Source organism: Cajanus cajan, chromosome 9, assembly GCF_000230855.2.
Source record: "Cajanus cajan strain Asha chromosome 9, NIPB_CcT2T_4, whole genome shotgun sequence".
Lineage (NCBI taxonomy): Eukaryota > Viridiplantae > Streptophyta > Magnoliopsida > Fabales > Fabaceae > Cajanus > Cajanus cajan.
In genome coordinates this window covers 10,516,525-10,537,871 of record NC_138525.1, presented here as the reverse complement: position 1 = coordinate 10,537,871, position 21,347 = coordinate 10,516,525, and the positions used below count along the sequence as shown (strand labels likewise).

Sequence of the window (21,347 nt, the reverse complement as noted above, 5' to 3'; positions counted from 1 at the left end):
TCATTAAACTTACATGTCCAATGTTCTATTCCAATATATACTTAAATCCATCACAAGTATGACTTTTTCTTAAGTTGTTGCTCGAACTTATTGTTGTTTTTATTTGAATAAATTATACTGATTTAATCTCTCTCGAAAATTCTTCAAATTTTCCATTACACTCCTCCATCTTTATTCCTAACATTTCATTAATTATATATTATTCATTTTATTGCAAAAAAAAATATTATCAAATATTTTACGCATTGGATAATTTTCATGTGTGCATGAGATGATTGATATTGGTACTAAATGAAGTTTAGTATATGTTAAACCTTTAAAATCTTGCATAATCATCAAGTAACTGTATGGAAAGAAAATAAAAGATTTTGAATTGATACAAATGGCAAGAGCGTGTATATTGGCTTACTTTATTAGTCACATATTTTGATACAATTGACATGGGTGTGTTATTTATTGGCATAGACATTTTTTTGTAATGTAAGATTAAAAAAAAGGAAAAAATCATAAACATACATAAAACACTTATTTCACATTAGTTAACAATAAGTGGTGGTGTTCAATAGAAAGGGCTTACAACTTTTTCAATACAACATCAAAGTTTGAATTTAATTTTGTCAAAGTGTTTGCACATCCCTTGTCCCCCTTAAGGATATGCTTAAGGAGAATATTTCAAGGTTTCACCAAGAAAACCCTAACACTTTCAATAATCTTTACATATTTATAATATTTTATTATTAAATATAAAGTATAAGTAAAATTTAAACAACAAATTACTAGAGAAAATTTTTGACTCCAAACAATATCTAATCCTCAAAACAAGGTAAGAAACTTACTATAGGAAAGGTTTACAAGATTTTATTATTAAAGATAAAGTATAAGTAGAATTTGAACAACAAACTACTAGAGTAAATTTTTGACTCCAAATAATATTTAATCCTCAAAACAAAGTAAGAAACTAATTATAGGTATTATCAACTATGTCAATATTGCCGATGAAACTCCCTGATTGATCAAGCTTTTGTATCTCTAAAGAACCCACCAACATCAATAGGTCCCGATTAACCCAAGGAGCTATCATCAACATGTAGTGAAACTTGCCCACTAATTATCTTAATGTAAGTCACATGCCTTTATGGCATGGGCATGCCAATTAGTTTGTTTTTCCAATTTTTAAATGCTACATTCTTACCTGGATAAACATACCAAATTTTGTTCCTAAATTATTTACAATTACTTGAATAGTTGTAAAGTGGAACGAGTTGTTATGCTTAGGATGAAAAGTGACATCTAATAATTTCTTTTAACTTTTTTCATTTGATTTGTTTAATTTTTTTTTATAATATTTTTATTAAAGATTATTTATGAATATATTTGAGTAGTTTTCCTTTTTCTAAGTCTGGGACTTAGTCCTTGATAATAGTTATTTAAATTTAAAGTTTTGAGATTCTTCAATTTAAATTTAGATTTTGCTAATAATATTATTAATATCAATATATATATATATATATATATATATATATATAATATCTCTAAAAATAGTAAATATATATACAAGTTATATTAGATTAGTAAAAATCACGTATAAAAATATAGATTAATTTTTAATTATTAACTTAAAAATATTGTGTAAATTATATTATAAACACAAAATTGACGTAAAATTTTACTTTCCATAATATATTATATATATAGTAACTTTCATTTATATATCAATATCAATAACATTTATTAATTAATTAATGTAGTAATTATGTGTCGTAATTAGAGATAAGGATGAGAAAATCCATTTTTAAGTCTAAAGATATTGACAAATATTTCTCTATTTTTATATCTCATCATCACAATTACTTAAAGAACGCATTTAAGTCAATAAGATATCATTAATATACTAATTTGTTTGTATTTTACTATATTTTTTATTAATATAATTATATTTTACAATGCAATATTTTGCACTTATTTTATTAGTTTAATACTAAAAATTTATATAACCCTAAAAGAAAGTAATTTTAACAACTAAATTAAGATATTATTATTGTTGTAATAATTTTTTAATAAAATAAATAAAAAGGATATCATTAATTTTCAAAATATTATCAAAATGCTATTTTTTTTAGCGAATTCGCATTAACAATAAGATTTCCTAAACCCTAAACAATAACACTTTTTAGTCACTAAAATATATATATATATATATATATATATAAATTTAAAATCAAAACGATATAATTTTATGAAAAAATAAATTATGAAATTATAATTCAGACATATAATATAAAAATACAATCTTTGATTGATTTAATTTTATGATATTATTTAACATTAATAAAAATATATATACTCGTGATTTCTACATAATAATATCATGTAATATATTTTTATTTTACATGAAATATCTGAATGGTGGTGATATTTGTTTGTAAGCAAGAGAGCATCATGATTCATGAATTAAACTCCCATACATTTCTCTAAAAGCCCCAATTTAATACTTAATTTAATCGTTAAAACGATATAGTTATTTATTTTTTGTCTCCAGTGGTTTTGCTTCGGTTCTTTTGGACATTGAACTGACAAACTTTTGGCTTTAACTGGGGAAGGGTAGTCGCCACCGTATGGGTCGGCTACTAACACCATAGTGGTCGGTGGTTTTCGTCTTATTATGTGAGACCCCTTTCCCTTCTCTTTTTCCTCCTTCGCTTTCACTCACTCTCCTTTCCCTTTTGTTGCCCCTTCACTCCCTTTACATTCTTCCTCTTCTTTTTGCTGTCTCAAGGTGGTGCTGTGAGTAGGTGAGTCGGAGCTTTCCTTCTCCTCCGTAGTTGCTCAAGCTTGTTCTTCGTCGTTCGTTCAAGCTCTTCTACATCTCCTCTTCCGTTCTTCTCTTCCCGGAGTTCGGAGTTCTTCATCGAGGTAAGGGAAGCCAGATTCTGTTGTTCTTTGGTTGTAAATGAGTCATAGAACTCATTTGATGATTGTGGATGGCTGATTCTTGGCTGAAATTTGAAGGAAGTCGTTTTTGGGTGTTTCGGGGTTTCTTGAAGAAATTTGGGTTTTTCATTTTCTAATGGTTGCATGTGTGAAAAGATGGTATTTTTGGGATGTTTGATGAAAATGTGGACTTTTGGATGGAATGCATGTTGTTTTCTGGTTGAGTTTGCAGGATTTGATGAAGTTTTTCGAAAGTTGAGCGTTGCTGCTGAGCCTCGCGCTGAGTGCCATTCTTCGCGCCGAGCGCGAGACCACCTGGAGGCTCCTTTTAGGCAAGCCCACTGGGCGCAAAGATGTGTGCGCCGGGCGAGCTTGAAAAGGTGAGCCTCTGGATGGCCCACGCTGGGCGTGACATGGACCGCGTCGAGCGCGCTGACAGTATGTTACATGGTTTGGGGTTCTGGTTCCACGCTGAGCGCGACCCTCGTCGCGCTGGGCGCGGGGACTCCTTGGGAGTCTTTTCCATGGGGGCGTTGGGCACAATTTGAATTGCGCTGGGCGCGAGACCTTGGGAAGGTCTCTCCCTTCCCCGTGCTGGGCGCAGGTTTGGGCACGCCGGGCGCGTGAGACTCCGTAGAGTCTCTGCCTGGGTGCGCTGGGCGCAATTGGAATTACGCTAGGCACGTGTGAGCCTTGGGCTCTCTGGTTGGGTCCCGCCGGGCGCGGGCATGCTTGCGCTGAGCGCGCTGGCCCCTGGTGCTCTCTGGTTGTGCCACCCGGGCGCGACTAGGAGTGCGCCGGGCGCGAAGGTGATGGGTATTTATATGCTGCTTGATGTTGTAAAATGCTTATACATGTTGCTTATGCTGAGCTGAGCTGTTATTGATGAATATTGATGATGCTAAATTAGAATATTGTTGTGCTGTATGCTGATAAGGTGAGTTGTGCTGAATGTTGTTAAGCTGTGTTGTGCTGTATGCTGCTATAAACTGTTGTAGGCCGTGAGGCTGAGCTGTTGTAGGCCGTGAGGCTGAGCTGTTGTAGGCCGTAAGGCTAAGCTGTTGTAGGCTGTAAGGCTGAGCTATTGTAGGCCGTAAGGCTGAGCTGTTGTAGGCCGTAAGGCTGAGCTATTGTAGGAGATCTCCGAGCTGATATGCGTGACGACGCATTGTGTGTTTATTGCTGTATAGTTGATGAGATGTATGCTGATGACGTGCTGATAGATATAACTGTTCATACTACATATATATGCTTTGTATGCTGATTCTTTTCACTAGCTTATCCTTTGTTGTTTCCATGTGTTTGGACTGCGATGATCATACGTTATATGGGAGCAGAGCAGGGTTAGGTTGGTGATCTGTGACAGGTCTGCAGCTGGCAGATAGAGCTGATCTTTTGATGTTTTTGTTGTTTTAGCTACCTAGTGGGGTAGTGATGGATGTATTTTGATTACTCTGATGTTTAGCTCAGATTGGACCTTGTGTATATAATTATATACTTGCTCTTTTCTGTGTGTTTTCTGAGGTGTTGTGTTGTGTGTAGTGACCAGCCGGGTCGTTACACTTAGTGGTATCAGAGCAGTTCGAGTCTAGTGGACACTCTTTGGGGGTGGTCCTTATAGGCTTTTATTGTGTTGAACTCTGTGTATGCTATTTTCTTGTTGTTTGTTGTGCTATTGATTGTTGTTTGATGTTGGTTTAGTTATTGTATACTGAAGATGTTGTTGCTTTTGTAGACAATGACTAGAACCAATGAGCAGATAGCCCGTGCCATGGAGATGATGGCTATGGCTATGCAACAGCAAAATGCTTATTTTGCTAGAGCGAAGGCTGATAGAGTTGCAGCTGGTGCAGCAAGGCCCACGGGGTCGCAGGAGAGCCTGGATCTTGCTGTGTTCCGGAAGTGCCACCCTCCACAGTTCAAGGGAGATGTAGATCCGGAGGTGGCTGACCACTAGATTTGTGAGCTTGAGAAGATCTTCACTGTGCTGGGATGTTCTCAGGAGAGGAGGCTGGCATACGCTGTCTACATGCTGGTTGGAGAGGATGAGCATTGGTGGAGGGGTACTCACCATATGCTTACTGCTAGAGGAGTTACAGTTGATTGGGAGTGCTTCAGGGCAGTGTTCTTGGAGAGGTACTTTCCAGAGAGCATGAGGCATGCCAAGGAGGCTGAGTTCATGCGGTTACACCAGGGTGGGCTATCGTTATCGGAGTATGCGATGAGATTCGAGCACCTAGCTCGTTTCTATTCGCAAGCTATTTCTGAGGCCTGGAAATGCAGGAAGTTTGCTGAGGGTCTGAAATATGAGTTGAAGAGGGTGGTGGTGCCTATGGCCATCACCGAGTTTCCAGCCTTAGTGGAGAAGGCAAAGGTGGTGGAGAGATTAGAGGGTGGTAACCGTGTGACTAGAGCTGTTGAGGGACCAGTTGGGTCCAAGAAGGGAGGAAATCAGAGGAAGCCATGTGATAGGCCCCAACAACAATGGGGTCCTGTCACAAGGCAACCTGCTGATGTTGCCAGAGGAGGGAGACAGGGTGGAGGTGCTACCCTTAGATGCTACAGATGTGTTGGGCCCCATTTGATCAGGGATTTTCCACACACAGAGAGCCGGTGTTTCAAGTGTCAGCAGATAGGCCATGAGTCGTTCAACTGCCCCACCAGAAACAGACCGGAGAGGGGTGCTCAGAGGAGTGATGTGCAGAGAGTTGATACTCAGAGGGGTGACAGACCCACTACAGCTGGTAGGGTGTTTGCTTTGACGGGTGATGAGGCTTCGACTTCTTCTGATCTTGTGAAGGGGAAGGGCAAAGCTGCTGGTAAGGATGTGATGATTTTGTTTGACTCTAGGGCTTCTCATTCGTTTATTTCCTATGATTGTGCTGCTATGCTGGGTGTGCTTGTGTGTGATTTGGGGTTGAGACTGTTAGTGTCGACGCCCGCTTCTGCTTCGGTAGTTGCTTCTGAGCTATGTGCTGGCTGCCCTATTGTTGTGAATGAGATGAGGTATAAGGTGAACTTGATTTGTTTGCCTTTAGTTGATATTGACATAATCTTAGGGATGGATTGGTTGTCTGCCAATCGCATCCTTATAGATTGTGCCAATAGGCAGTTGATATTTCCTTAGGAGGAGGATGAGTTGTTGATTTCAGCTGGCCAAGCTGAATCACTGCTGAGGGATGGAGCAGAGTGTTGTCTTCTGCTTGTTGCAATGAGTGTCGAGACCGAGAGGGTCATTGCTGAGATTGAGGTGGTGAGGGATTTTGCTGAGGTGTTCCTTGATGAGGTGCCTGGGTTGCCTCCTATTAAAGAGATGGAGTTTAGCATTGACTTGGTTCCAGGTGCGGGGCCAGTGTCGGTGGCTCCCTGTAGGATGGCTCCTGCTGAGCTGGGTGAGCTGAAAGGTCAGTTGGAGGACCTGTTGGAGAAGTAGTTGGTGCGACCGAGTGTTTCACCGTGGGGTGCTCCTGTGTTGTTGGTGAAGAAGAAAGATGGAAGTATTCGACTTTGTGTAGATTACCGGCAGTTGAACAAGTTGACCATTAAGAACAAATATCCACTTCCTCGGATAGATGACTCAATGGATCAACTGAGGGGAGCATCCGTTTTCTCGAAGATTGACTTGGGTCAGGTTATCACCAGATTAGGGTGAAGGAGGGTGACATACCGAAGACTGCTTTCAGGACTAGGTATGATCACTACGAATATGTTGTGATGCCGTTTGGTGTGACCAACGCCCCGGCAGTGTTCATGGATTACATGAACAGAATCTTCCGGCCCTTCTTGGATAAATTTGTGGTGGTGTTCATTGATGACATCCTGATTTATTCAAGAACTTCGGAGGAGCATGGAGAGCACTTGAGGTTGGTGCTGGAGATTTTGAAGGTGAAGCAGCTGTACGCTAAACTTTCAAAATGTGAGTTCTGGTTGGATGAGGTGAAGTTCTTGGGCCACGTGATTTCAGCTGAGGGGATTGTTGTTGATCCGGCTAAGGTGGAGTCAGTGTTGTAGTGGGAGCGTCCAAGAACTGTCACTGATATTAGAAGTTTTGTGGGTTTGGAGGGTTACTATCGAAGGTTCATTGAAGGATTCTCCAAGATAGTGGCGCCTCTAACCTAGTTGACAAGGAAGGAGCAGCCGTTCATTTGGACAGATGCCTGTGAGCAGAGTTTTGAGGAGTTGAAGAGGAGGTTGACTACTTCTCCTGTGTTGGTGTTGCCAGATTCTGGTGAGCCCTTTGATGTATACTGTGATGCTTCTCACCAGGGTCTAGGGTGTGTGCTGATGCAGAACAGGAAAGTGGTGGCATATGCTTCAAGGAAATTGAAGAATCATGAGAGGAATTATCTAACTCATGACTTGGAGTTAGAAGCTGTGGTGTTTGCCTTGAAGATATGGAGGCATTATTTGTATGGTGCTCGGTTCAACGTCTTCAGTGACCACAAAAGTCTGAAGTACCTGTTTGATCAGAAGGAGCTGAACATGAGACAAAGGCAGTGGATGGAGTTTCTGAAGGATTATGACTTCTAGTTGATGTATCATCCTGGTAAGGCCAATGTTGTGACGGATGCGCTGAGTAAGAAATCCAACCACATGTCTAGTATGATGGTGAAAGAGCTGGAGCTGGTAGAGAAGTTTAGAGATTTGAATCTCTGTGTGGAGTTAACTCAGGATCACATTAGTTGTGGGGTGTCGCAACCCGAAAATTTCCGATCTTACGACCTATGGTTTAGACATCCTTTTAAAAGTCTCATTAATTAAGGAATGCCCGGACACCAGACTAATCCTTAATCAATGGTTTTGAAAATAGGTTCATGGAGTCACCACCAATATTTTACTCAAAACATTGGAAAAAGAAAAGGTTTTTAAAGATCCAATAATGGCCTTGATAACCAGAATTGGGTTCGGGGGTTGGTTACGAGTAGGGAAGGTATTAAGCACCCCTACAACGCCCTCAATTGGTACCCTATGATGAAGTTAATATGATAAAAATTAATAAATTAAATATTGAATCCCCTTTATTAATATTTATTTACATATTTAAAATATAAATTAAACGATTAACCCTAAAATATCTACATTATGAAGTTTGTTATAACAAAAAAAGGAGATAAAGATGAAAAATAAAAGAGAGAGAAAAAGATTGACTGAAATACCTCTTGAACGAGCTTTATTGAATCTTCAAATATGGAGAAGCTGCTTTGTGGCGACCTTTCACACTACAATATGTCTCACAGATCTCAAGAAATACAATAGGAGGGAGAGAGAAGATAGAGATGCGACACAAATCTCAAGAAATACAATAGAAGGGAGAGAGATAGAGAATTTTCGTGCTCAAAGGAGTCTTATTCGAAATTTCTCTGGTCGCCTGGAAAACTGTGCCCAAGGCTCCTATTTATAGGAATCAGAAGGGGACTAGAACGGCCCGTTCCGAATTCGGAACGGCCCGTTCTGGGCTAATCCGTTATGGGAAAAATAAGACACTGGAACGACCCGTTCTAAATGTGGAACGACCCGTTCTAAATGTGGAACGGCCCATTCCAGTTTTAGAACAGCCCGTTCTGGGCAAGTTTATTATAGGTAAAATAAGAACCTGGAACGGCCCGTTCCAAAAGCGGAACGGCCCGTTCTGGGTTCAAATCTTGCATATATCAACTTGTTTTGGAACGACCCGTTCCGTTTTTGGGAACAGCCCGTTCTGGTCTTGGAACAGCCTGTTCTGGGCTGTCATCTCTTGTTGTTTCCATGCTTCGGGAGCTCCTTTCCTTCACAACGGAGGTCCATTTCCTTGTTTGTGTGCCCCCGGACGAAATTGGGTGTCTACAGCTGCCCCTCTTTACTTGTCCTTTAGAGTAGCTATGTGTTGCTTTTTCAAAGGCAAGTGAAGACGTAGACATTTCGTCCGGGTCTTCTCCTCGTCTCTTTGGTGTTGGCGCTTCTATGTTTCTTCTCTTGGATAGATGTATTTGCTCGTGTCCTCACCCTTTAGAGTAGTTGAGTGTTGGTTGCATACTCTATTGGGTAAAGGTTGACGAACTGTACACCTGATCTTCAGTCTTCAAGTAGATGCTCCATGGTTTATCTTGTGATAGTGCGTTCCTTTACTTGTAGCTTGTTAAAGAGGCAGTATTTTCGTAGCTCAGCTTCCCTCACGGCTTTGTCGTATACTGGATTGGGAGATGACTACAGTCTCTCCAGACCTTTCCCTCACGACTTTGTCGTATACCGGATTAGGATTTGAGTACAGTCTCTCCAGACCTTTCCCTCACGGCTTTGTCGTATACCGGATTGGGATGCGAGTACAGTCTCTCCAGACCTTTCCCTCACGGTTTTGTCGTATACCGGATTGGGATGTGAGTATAGTCTCTCCAGACCTTTCCCTCACGGCTTTGTCGTATACCAGATTGGGATTTGAGTACAGTCTCTCCAGACCTTTCCCTCACGGCTTTGTCGTATACCGGATTGGGATGCGAGTACAGTCTCTCCAGACCTTTCCCTCACGGCTTTGTCGTATACCAGATTGGGATGCGAGTACAGTCTCTCCAGACCTTTCCCTCACGACTTTGTCGTATACCGGATTGGGATGTGAGTATAGTCTCTCCAGACCTTTCCCTCACGGCTTTGTCGTATACCGGATTGGGATTTGAGTATAGTCTCTCCAGACCTTTCCCTCATGGCTTTGTCGTATACCGGTTGGGATGCGAGTACAGTCTCTCCAGACATTTTCCTCACGGCTTTGTCGTATACCGGATTGGGATGCGAGTACAGTCTCTTTAGACCTTTGTTGTATTTTGAGGAAATTGTCGGTGCCCTCATTGGTTTGCTTGGATTTTGGTAGATATTGCCCCAAGGATGTTGGGCAGGAGGTGTGTCGTGATGCCTCTAATTTGGACTGCTTTTGTCTTTTGTTCAGATGTTGTCAATTGAAATTTGTGTTTCCTTTTTGGCTTTTCTTGTTGGTGTTGTGGGATGAAAGACTGTCCCTAGGTGGATGGGCAGGAGATGTTTGATGTGCCCCTGTGTTGGTGGGCAAAGTGGATGGGTGACGGAAATTCTGGTGTTGCCCCTGTTGTGTAAGTATTGTGATGCCTCTCCAGGCGTTTGTTGCAAAGTCCTTTTGATTCATGGATGATTAATTGTTGATTGTTGATGGATGGTTGTGGATGCCCCATGGTGAGTATGGATGCATGGATGCACATGAAAATGCAAGACAAGAATGGATTGGATTTGTTTATTATATTTATTATTTATTTATTTATAAAATGAAGTTATACCCTTTTGTGCACGCTTGTGCCCTATGCATGCTATGCAATGATGCCTCTATGCTAATGCTTAAATGCAGATTGATTTTACTTTCAAGAAATTAATCTATGCGCATTGATCAATGACATAGATTATTAGCCTTTTAGCCGTGTTGGATTTAGCGCTGCTTTTTTGAACCTGAGGTTTGTGTAGTTCGGCCTTCTCGCTTGTATCGAATATGATATATTAGCCCTTAGATTAGGTGTACCTAGACTCTGTTCTAGGACACCTCCATCTTTTCCTTGCGAGTATTCACTGTGCATATTCCATGTATCTTTCAAATTTATCTTAATGCCATGTAGGTCAAGAGGAATGAGAGGAATGAGATATATACATATATTTTTTGTAAAAGTTTTGTTAGAAAGGATTTTTTTCAAAAAATGGTTTATAGAAGAATGGCTGGCCGAGGTAGGCTAGTGGTTTAGGCTGATGAACAAGCACATTCAAAGTGAGGAAATCATTTTTTGCGTTAGTTTATTATTTCCTTCAAAGTTAAGCGATGACTTGGGATTGCATATTGATTAAATGATCTTCTAGAGCCGTCTTTAGATTTTCAACTCGGGATGCTGCTTTGTCCTAACTTTTGCCTAGGTTACTTGAGATGTGTTCCCTAGCGGACATTTTTTCTTTGATCATCACTTTTGCCTAGGCTACCCTTTTTGTTTGTGGGTCTCCTAGCGGACCTTGTCCTAATTTTTGCGCAGCCCCCTTAGTGGGTTTCCTGCCAGGCTTTTGTCTTTGTAGCATTTGTGATCATCTTTCATTCCTTCATGAAAGGGGGATGCCCCTTGCATTGATTTCATTCGGACTTTTATCCACAAGTCATGCCCAATTTGATTGATCTTTATGTGTTTTTTTTATTGTGTTTTAAGCCATTGTTTCTAATGACGTCCTTATTTCAAATGTACTTGTTCATTTAAGGTTTGTTGACGAGGCTTAGAGTAGATAAAAGGGAGAAGAGAAATGAAGTAGAAAAGTGTATGGCATTAAAATAGAATTTTCAATTTACACGTGCCCATTTAATGTAGCTTGAGGGCCCGGGCATGCCCCAAGTTCGTGATTCGTACACAAAGAAGTAGAGGGAGGTTGCCCCTTAGAGAGGCCTAGGTTGTCTGACTGTAGGGCTAGTCCTACACTTGCTCGGATGTGGCAATTCAGAAGTTCTCGTGTAAAGGGAGGTCCTTTGGCTTCTTCTCTCGTGAAGGTGTTGTCAACCCATATCTTGAGCCTTTCCTAAGAAGTAGGAATGAGTAGAAGTAATGATAGAGCTTTCCATGGAGTCTTGCTTCTCAAGAGGAACATTCAAGCTGTCTCTCAATTTTCAGCTCGAACAAACATTGCTTCTTAATTATTATTTTTTTATTTATTTTTTTTACTTTAAATTTTTTTTTTTGCCTAGAACGTCCTTTGCGGGTTTTCATTCTAGCAACTTCTTAATAAGCAATGTTTCTCTCTTGTTGAAATCACTTTTCGAGAAAGCTCTATTCACTTTGCCTTAGTCCTCCTCAGATTCTCTTTATTAGCTTGCAACTCATTAAGAATGTGGATCCATTCATTTATAGTCGTTTCTCCTATTCTGCTTGGATTTCACAGTTGTACGACACGACTTTATCTTCTTTAGGCAGGAGTTGGCGTCTTGAAAACTCTTTATGCATATGGCTTATGTCCCAATACTTTCGACTATTGCACATAGGTTAATTTCCCTTTTTATTCTTATTTATTCTTTTACAAGGAGGGATTTGTGCTGAATGAATGTAATGCAGAATGTAGAGAAAGTTGAGAAAAATAAATATCAGTCTCATTGATTTATTTATTTGTGAATGCTCAAATAAATTTCGACAGTATTAAGCGAGAATCTTTATTAGATTATAAGAAGACTTACTTCAACAAACATATCAAAGCAAGGGCCCAACTATAGTATTGATTTGGGCTTTTCTTTATAGCGCAGATACTGTCGTATATTAGAGCATTCACTTTTCTTAACTTTCTATACGTACTGCAACCTAATCCTCCTTAGCTAATAAAATGAATGAAATTAATGAGCTAATCTAGAATGCATGTCATTTTTTTTAATCTTTATCATGTTTCTATTATCTAAAGAGGAATGATGCATGATGAAGATGAGATTTCTTTTATTCAATTTTTTTTTAAAAAGAAACTACCTATATGATGTTAATGGAATGCTGACCTAAGAATGTACAAAGGGGTATAAAATTTTTATTTTTATTTTATTTTTATTTTTTATTATCTGTTTGCTTATTTTAAAATTCCAATTCATCTTATTAGAACAAAATAATACAAACAAATGCACACACATATGCTCAATCAACGTACACCCACGAACGATCATGATCAAATCCTTGGTCTGTGGTCCCTGTCAAGAAAAGTGTGTTGTATAGGGCGGTTCTAATCTCACTGGTTTTTAAGGCCCCCAAGGTGCCCCCATTATAGGGACCCAGTATCTCTGTCGCCGTCACCTGGAAAACTCTAAGGTTTGTCGCAGTATTTCGGGCTAGAGTAACCGGTTATCACCTTGAGTGTGATTTCCGACAAGGCTTGCAGGCTCCAAGGCCAAACTTGGGCCGGTCGTACGTCAACCACTCCCTATTTTTAATACCCTCATGCCCCTGGGTGAAGGGGGAACTGTTGTGTGCAAAGGTTTATGTACAATTTTATTTCAAACAGGTGCGGAATTTAAATAAGTAAACAGATATCAGAGCCAAACAAAGAAAACAAATAAAGTAAAGGGGAAAAATATTTAAATTATTATTCTTATTTTATTAACTTCATCATTTATTTGGGCCTGACCCTCTTAAAACGTCCCCAGTGGAGTCGCCATCTGTCGCAACCCGAAAATTTCTGATCTTGCGACCTATGGTTTAGACATCCTTTTAAAAGTCTCATTAATTAAGGAATGCCCGGACACCAGACTAATCCTTAATCAATGGTTTTGAAAATAGGTTCATGGAGTCGCCACCAATATTTTACTCAAAACATTGGAAAAAGAAAAGGTTTTTAAAGATCCAATAATGGCCTTGATAACCAGAATTGGGTTCGGGGGTTGGTTACGAGTAGGGAAGGTATTAAGCACCCCTACAACGCCCTCAATCGGTACCCTATGATGAAGTTAATATGATAAAAATTAATAAATTAAATATTGAATCCCCTTTATTAATATTTATTTACATATTTAAAATATAAATTAAACGATTAACCCTAAAATATCTACATTATGAAGTTTGTTATAACAAAAAAAGGAGATAAAGATGAAAAATAAAATAGAGAGAAAAAGATTGACTGAAATACCTCTTGAATGAACTTTATTGAATCTTCCAATATGGAGAAGGTGCTTTGTGGCGACCTTTCACACTACAATATGCCTCACAAATCTCAAGAAATACAATAGGAGGGAGAGAGAAGATAGAGATGCGACACAAATCTCAAGAAATACAATAGAAGGGAGAGAGATAGAGAATTTTCGTGCTCAAAGGAGTCTTATTCGAAATTTCTCTGGCCGCCTGGAAAACTGTGCCCAAGGCTCCTATTTATAGGAATCAGAAGGGGACCAGAACGGCCCGTTCCGGATTCGGAACGACCCGTTCTGGGCTAATCCGTTATGGGTAAAATAAGACACTGGAACGACCCGTTCTAAATGTGGAACGACCCGTTCTAAATGTGGAATGGCCCGTTCCAAACCAGGGGAACGGCCCGTTCCAGATTTAGAACGGTTCGTTCTGGGCAAGTTTATTATAGGTAAAATAAGAACCTGGAACGGCCCGTTCCAAAAGCGGAACGGCCCGTTCTGGGTTCAAATCTTGCATATATCAACTTGTTTTGGAACGGCCTGTTCTGTTTTTGGGAACAGCCCGTTCTGGTCTTGGAACAGCCCGTTCTGGGCTGTCATCTCTTGTTGTTTCCATGCTTCGGGAGCTCCTTTCCTTCACAACGGAGGTCCATTTCCTTGTTTGTGTGCCCCCGGACGAAATTGGGTGTCTACATGGGGCGATTACCCTAACTAGTGAGTTCTTAAGGCAGGTTGGACTCAAGCAGTTACAGGACGTTGAGCTGGTGAAGCTTCTTGGTTTGCTGGGAATTGAGAAGGCTGTTGGTTTTGAGCTAGGCGGAGATGGAATCTTGAGGTTCAAGGGCAGAATTTGCCTACCTCAGGATGCTGAGTTGAAGAGAGTTGTGTTGGAGGAAGGCCACAAGAGCAGACTTAGTATACATCCGGGTATGACTAAGATGTATCAGGATCTCAAGAAGACTTTATGGTGGTTTGGTATGAAGAGGGAGATAACTGAGTATGAGGCGGCCTGTCTGACCTGTCAGAAGGCGAAGGTGGAACATCAGAAGTCGAGTGGGTTGATGCAGCAGATGGAGATTCCAGAATGAAAGTGGGATAGTATCACTATGGATTTCATCGTCGGGTTGCCTAGGTCGGCTAGGAATAATGATGCTATCTGGGTGATAGTTGATTGGTTGACCAAGTGTGCGCATTTCTTGCATGTCAACATCAAGTGGTCCTTGGAGAAGCTGACACAGTTGTTTGTGAGGGAAATAGTACGGTTGCACGGGGTGCCTTCCAGTATTATTTCAGACAGAGATCCGAGGTTCACTTCCAGATTTTGGCAGAGTCTACATCAAGCCTTAGGCACGAAGCTGAAGCTGAGTTTTGCTTATCATCCGTAGACGGATGGTCAGTCTGAGAGGACAATCCAGTCCTTGGAGGATTTGTTGAGGGCTTGTGTGTTAGACCACTTGGGAAGCTGGGAGGAGGTTCTACCGCTGGTTGAGTTCACGTACAATAATAGCATTCATGCTAGTATTGGGATGGCGCCATTTGAAGCCTTGTATGACAGAATATGTAGGACTCCTCTGTGCTGGTATCAAGATGGTGAGTCAGTGGTTGTGGGACCGGAGTTGATCCTATAGACTACTCAGAAGGTGAAGATGATTCAGGAGAAGATGAAGACTGCTCAGTGTAGGTAGAAATCTTATGCTGACAAAAGGCGTAAGCCTTTGGAGTTTGCTGAAGGGGAACATGTGTTTCTGAAGGTGACCCCGACTTCTGGTGTGGGTAGAGCACTGAAGGCAAGGAAGTTGACACCGAGGTTTGTTGGTCCCTATCAGATCATACAGCGTGTGGGTCCGGTTGCTTATCAGTTGGCTTTGCCACCGTCCCTTTCAAACCTACACGATGTATTTCATGTTTCCCAGCTGAGGAAGTATGTCCATGACCCGAGTCATGTGGTGGAGCTAGATGATGTGCAAGTGAAGGAGAACTTGACGTTTGAGAAGTTGCCGGTAGCTGTGGTTGATCATAAGCTAAAGGAGCTGAGGGGCAAGTCCATTGCTCTGGTGAAGATGTTGTGGGATGCAGCTACTGGTGAGGCTACTTGGGAGGTGGAGCAGTAGTGTAGGGAGCGGTATCCATTTCTTTTCCTAAGTAAGTTTGTTTTCGGGTACGAAAACTCTTGTTGTTGGGGAGGTTGTGAGACCCCTTTCCCCTCTCTTTTCCTCCTTCGCTTTCACTCACTCTCCTTTCCCTTTTGTTGCCCCTTCATTGTCTTTACATTCTTCCTCTTCTTCTTGCTGTCTCAAGGTGGTGCTGTGAGTAGGTGAGTCAGAGCTTTCCTTCTCCTCCGTAGTTGCTCAAGCTTGTTCTTCGCCGTTCGTTCAAGCTCTTCTACATCTTCTCTTCCGTTCTTCTCTTCCTGGAGCTCGGATTTCTTCACCGAGGTAAGGGAAGCTAGATTCTGTTGTTCTTTGGTTGTAAATGAGTCATAAAACTCATTTGATGATTGTGGATGGCTGATTCTTGGCTGAAATTTGAAGGAAGTTGTTTTTGGGTGTTTCGGGGTTTCTTGAAGAAATTTGGGTTTTTGATTTTCTAATGGTTGCATGTGTGAAAAGATGGTATTTTTGGGATATTTGATGAAAATGTGGGATTTTGGATGGATTGCATGTTGTTTTCTGGTTGAGTTTGCAGGATTTGATAAAGTTTTTCGAAAGTTGAGGGTTGCTGCTGAGCCTCGTGCTGAGCGCCGTTCTTCGCGCCGAGCGCGAGACCACCTGGAGGCTCCTTTTAGGCAAGCCCGCGCGGGCGCAAAGATGTGTGCGCCGGGCGAGCTTGAAAAGGTGAGCCTCTGGATGGCCCACGCTGGGCGTGACATGGACCGCGTCGAGCGCGCTGACAGTATGTGACATGGTTTGGGGTTCTGGTTCCACGCTGAGCGCGACCCTTGTCGCGCTGGGCGCGGGGACTCCTTGGGAGTCTTTTACATGGGGGCGCTGGGCGCAATTTGAATTGCGCTGGGCGCGAGATCTTGGGAAGGTCTCTCCCTTCCCCGTGCTGGGCGCAGGTTTGGGCACGCCGGGTGCGTGAGACTCCGTAGAGTCTCTGCCTGGGTGCGCTGGGCGCAATTGGAATTACGCTAGGCGCGTGTGAGCCTTGGGCTCTCTAGTTGGGTCCTGCCGGGCGCGGGCATGCTTGCGCTAGGCGCGCTGGCCCCTGGTGCTCTCTGGTTGTGCCACGCCGGGCGTGACCAGGAGTGCGCCGGGGCGCGAAGGTGATGGGTATTTATATGCTGCTTGATGTTGTAAAATGCTGATACATGTTGCTTATGCTGAGCTGAGCTGTTATTGATGGATATTGATGATGCTGAATTAGAATATTGTTGTGCTGTATGCTGATAAGGTGAGTTGTGCTGAATTAGAATATTGCTGTGTTGTATGCTGATAAGGTGAGTTGTGCTGAATGTTGTTAAGTTGTGTTGTGTTGTATGCTGCTATAAATTGTTGTAGGCCGTGAGGCTGAGCTGTTGTAGGCCGTAAGACTGAGCTGTTGTAGGCCGTAAGGCTGAGCTGTTGTAAGCCGTAAGGCTGAGCTGTTGTAGGAGATCTCCGAGCTAATATGCGTGACGACGCATTGTGTGTTTATTGTTGTATAGTCGATGAGATGTATGCTGATGACGTGCTGATAGATATAGCTGTTCATACTACATATATATGCTTTGTATGCTAATTCTTTTCACTAGCTTACCCTTTGTTGTTTCCATGTGTTTGGACTGTGATGATCGTACGTTGTATGGGAGCAGAGCAGGGTTAGGTTGGTGATCTGTGACAGGTCTGCAGCTGGTAGATAGAGCTGATCTTTTGATGTTTTTGTTGTTTTAGCTACCTACTGGGGTAGTGATGGATGTATTTTGATTACTCTGATGTTTAGCTCAGATTAGACCTTGTGTATATAATTATATACTTGCTCTTTTCTGTGTGTTTGCCGAGGTGTTGTGTTATGTGTAGTGACCAGCCGGGTCGTTACATCTTCTGCCTAAACAACAATCCCATATCTCTTTTTCTTTTACTTTTATATATAATAATAATAATTATTATGTATTAATATTCTTTTTCTCAAACGCAACTAATGTCATACGCCAAATCTATGTTTTAATCACTTCTTCCCTTTATGTAATAAAAACAAAGTAACTTTTCCCTTTTTATGAAATTTATCATAAATCATAAATTTGCGACTATATTGGTCCTCATGATGAAATTCACTTGTGATTTTATTTTTTCTATAAAGTTTCAACAAATGATAGAAAGTGTGTTAGTAAAAGTACGTTGTTAAAGCTCTCCATTATTTATATATATTTTTAATATATTATTCATTACTTAAACATTTTATGCAGGGACGGGTCGATGACTAAAGGGAAGTAAGATTTTTTTATTAATAAATATGAAATTATAATTATTAAATGCATCTTGTTTATCTAACTTACAAATATAATTTTTTACCATAAAATCATTGATAATATAGAATATATATTAATTTTTAAATAATTTTTCAGTATAATCATATATTTAAATGATAAATATATTATATTATATTATAATCTTTTTAAAAGACCGGAGGGAGGGAAGGGGGTAAGGCCCTTGCTTGCCTCCTGCCTTAAATTCGTCACTGATCTTATCTTATAAAATGGATAACTTTTATATAAATTTTTATGCAATAATTTATCATAATTTCCGTAAATAAAAATTGTTCTTCGTAAAAATAATATCATTGTAAAAATTATTCATGATATTTAATATTGTCTCATTAAAAATAATTATTAATTATTCCTATAACGCTTATGTTAATTGAACTTAAAGGATTTATGGATGGACTTTCTTTTATGATCTCCTATATTTTGTTCTAAGGAGTTGAGGAAGTAAAAGTTTTCCTTTTTTTCTTTTTCCTAAAATCCTTCTTCTACGTGTGTAGTTGTCCATTAGTCATGAGAAGTTTCAAGTAGTTGTTTTGCGGATTAGGTTTGAAGTTATATGGAGTTTCTTTTTTTCCTTATTTCATTGGCAAATTTTGGTTCTTTAAGGAGGAAAGGGAAGCTTGCAATGTGTTTTGTGTCATGTGCATGTGATTAGGGTAGTCTAAGAGTACTAATTTTGTATTATGTTGTTGATTTTTTGGTGGGTGAGTTGTGGGGTATGGGAATTCTTTAAGCTAGGCATTTTTGCTCAATCCTTGATATAGGTTTGCGCATGTTGCTTTTGTTTGTGAAACCTTGAAGTTTATTTATTGTATAATTGTTGTATGTTGCAAAATGTTGGTTGTTGAGTGCAAGATTTTTGGTTAAATTAGTTTTGTACAAGTACAAAATTGATATTTTTTTAAGAGGGCTTCAATGTAAGGAGAACAATCGATCAATGATGTGCTTTCAAAAAGGATTTGAGTGTGCGGTTAGAAGACGTGAAGATACAGATGATCACGTATTTTTCACATAGAGTTTAGACATGTCCGAGTAAACATAAAATTTTTAATATTATATTAGTTAATGAGTAAACTGATGTAGAAGACTCCCTATTTATATTGTTTATCCTTAAAATCAATGTAAATATGTTTATATTTTATATTTAATTACAAAAAATGCTACTACATTTTATTTCTATATTATTTTTATTCCAACCGATGTACAAATGACGTTATGAATCAATACTTTTATAGTAATTTTGAGAAAAAATCATAGATAAAAGATCATTTATTATTCATAATCAGTTACACGTATTCTTTAATTTTCTATTAATTTTTTTAGGGGTAATCCTCTATTAATAAATTATGTAATAACTGAGATTTGATTACATAATAAATTGAATAAATTATGTAAAGCACTAAGCATACATAGTTATCGAATCCATGACTTATATGTTAAATAATAATAATAATAATAATAATAATAATAATAATAATAATAATAATGTCTTGACGAAAAATTTTAATTTCTAACATACCATATTAAATATAGATAATATTATCAATAATTCTGAGAAGACGCAAAGGAGACTAGTTTATTTCTTCATTTTGGGAGATATATTGAATAAAAAAATTATAGTAGTTGGTTGTAAATTGTATTACCAGATATGATTGGAAATATACTCAGTTAATTATAAATAACATTAAAAATTTATATTTCAAATGTGATAAGTATTAATCTAATATTCTAATTGATGATTTTGGGAATTTTTTGAATTTTTAATATTACAAACATGTCTCACACAGTATAAAATGAAGAATATTTTTTTTATTTGATTATAAATGTAAAATAACTTCTTTTATAAACTTAACTACAATTTCAAATTAATCAGAACAAAATAAAAATTTTATGGTGAATGAATCATAATATCACGAGTTTGATTAAACAATTAATTCGTACATCACCCACGTCGTCCATCTAATTTCATATAAGTCTAAAATTTGTTTACATTGATAGCCATTAAAATTTAACTATTTAACCATATCTACATGTTTATTAAAAGATTATAAAAAGTTGCTTGATGAATCGCGTATAAAGACTTTTTTTTTAAGTTTCATTTTCCTTGTGTCATAATATTGTAACTCAAATCTTGTTAACCTTAATTTTCTTCTTTCTCTTCATCCATTTCATTTATAATTTATTTTCAAAAACCTTTCCTAGGTCACTGTGCTTTGTTCGTCACTGGTTTTGCAAGATTAACTATGACAATTTAAATTTACCAGTAATAATAGTTGTGGCAATTTGTTGATGAAAACGAAAAGCTTAAGGTACAAGAGGAGGAAAGCAATTTGTTGTTGTGACGATTTGTTGATGAAATTTACATGAAAGAATAAAAAGTTGTGATTTACGAAAAATTAGTTATAAAGATAAAATTGAATATAAAATATATTCAGAAAATCTTTATTATAGTTATAGGTAAAAACATAAAAGCTAAACATACCATAAACTAATTTAATTCCATTAAATTATGTGAAATAATACGAAGATGGACCCGAAGTTAAGTTTTAGAAATTATGTTTACATCATAACTTGAACTAGTGTTATGTAATTTGGTAGCTATAGGATAAAATATAGTAATATGAAGATACAAGTTTCAGAATCCACACACAGTAACGAAGTAGTAAGAAAAAAATTATTGGGTAGGATTAGGGTTTAGGGATATGAAATTTTTTTAGTTTAAATAATCTTTAATTAAGAAAAATGAAAGGAAAAAATTATGTAAAAAAATTTAAGAGTGATTGGTGTTGTTATCACAAGTAAAGTTTTACTCCAATAATATGTAGATACATTTAATGCATGTATATTATCGGATAAAATTCTAATTATAATTAAACATTAACAACTTCACACACATTTATACTTAAGTTTTATATATCCAAAATAAAATGGCAGGAGAGAATAACTTGGTGTGAATTTGAATAAATTAGAAAAAAGTGTAAAGAGAAGTTATGTTTTGTTTTAGCATTTCACAAGAAGCTAGTGACAGTGGTGAATTTTGTCCCCTTGATCAAAACGTTGAAAACAAAATCTCAGAAAAAAAAAAATGAAAGAAGAAAAGATTATAATTTGATGAGGCAAAAAGTGTAGTTCTAGGTAGGCCCAGTGGTGGCTGATGAATGAGGATGACGAGGGTGTAACTGGTGGAGGGCTCTAGAGACTAGAATTGTTAAAGTACAATTTTGCTTCTCACCATCTCATCCACTTTATGCCACATATCACCCATATATATCTATTTGCTGCAAAAAAAATAAATAAATCTATATATTAACTTAATTTCTCAAATCATAAATATTATTTTATTTAATT

General features: G+C 38.6%; 1 protein-coding gene across 3 annotated transcripts; it reads left to right on the top strand.

Annotated features, from left to right (window-relative positions):
• Positions 1-2,486: 2,486 nt before the first annotated feature.
• Positions 2,487-17,499, top strand: LOC145951719 (uncharacterized). Of its 3 annotated transcripts, none has more exons than XM_083063618.1 (3): positions 2,487-2,664; positions 2,777-2,913; positions 4,667-9,342. In XM_083063618.1, the coding sequence occupies exon 3, from the start codon at positions 4,961-4,963 to the stop codon at positions 6,056-6,058; it is 1,098 nt and encodes a 365-aa protein (XP_082919744.1). In that variant the 5' UTR covers positions 2,487-2,664; positions 2,777-2,913; positions 4,667-4,960; the 3' UTR covers positions 6,059-9,342. The 3 variants fall into 3 exon arrangements, 1 of the variants encoding a protein (XP_082919744.1); XR_014429604.1 differs by lacking the exon at positions 4,667-9,342 and adding an exon at positions 17,331-17,499 and having other exon boundaries at positions 2,501-2,664; XR_014429603.1 differs by lacking the exon at positions 4,667-9,342 and adding an exon at positions 4,269-4,609 and having other exon boundaries at positions 2,508-2,664.
• The last annotated feature ends 3,848 nt before the right edge of the window (positions 17,500-21,347 follow it).

Bases quoted from the DNA above. Each gene is read 5' to 3' on its own strand.
- LOC145951719 (XM_083063618.1), top strand. From the start codon at position 4,961: ATGCTGGTTGGAGAGGATGAGCATTGGTGGAGGGGTACTCACCATATG.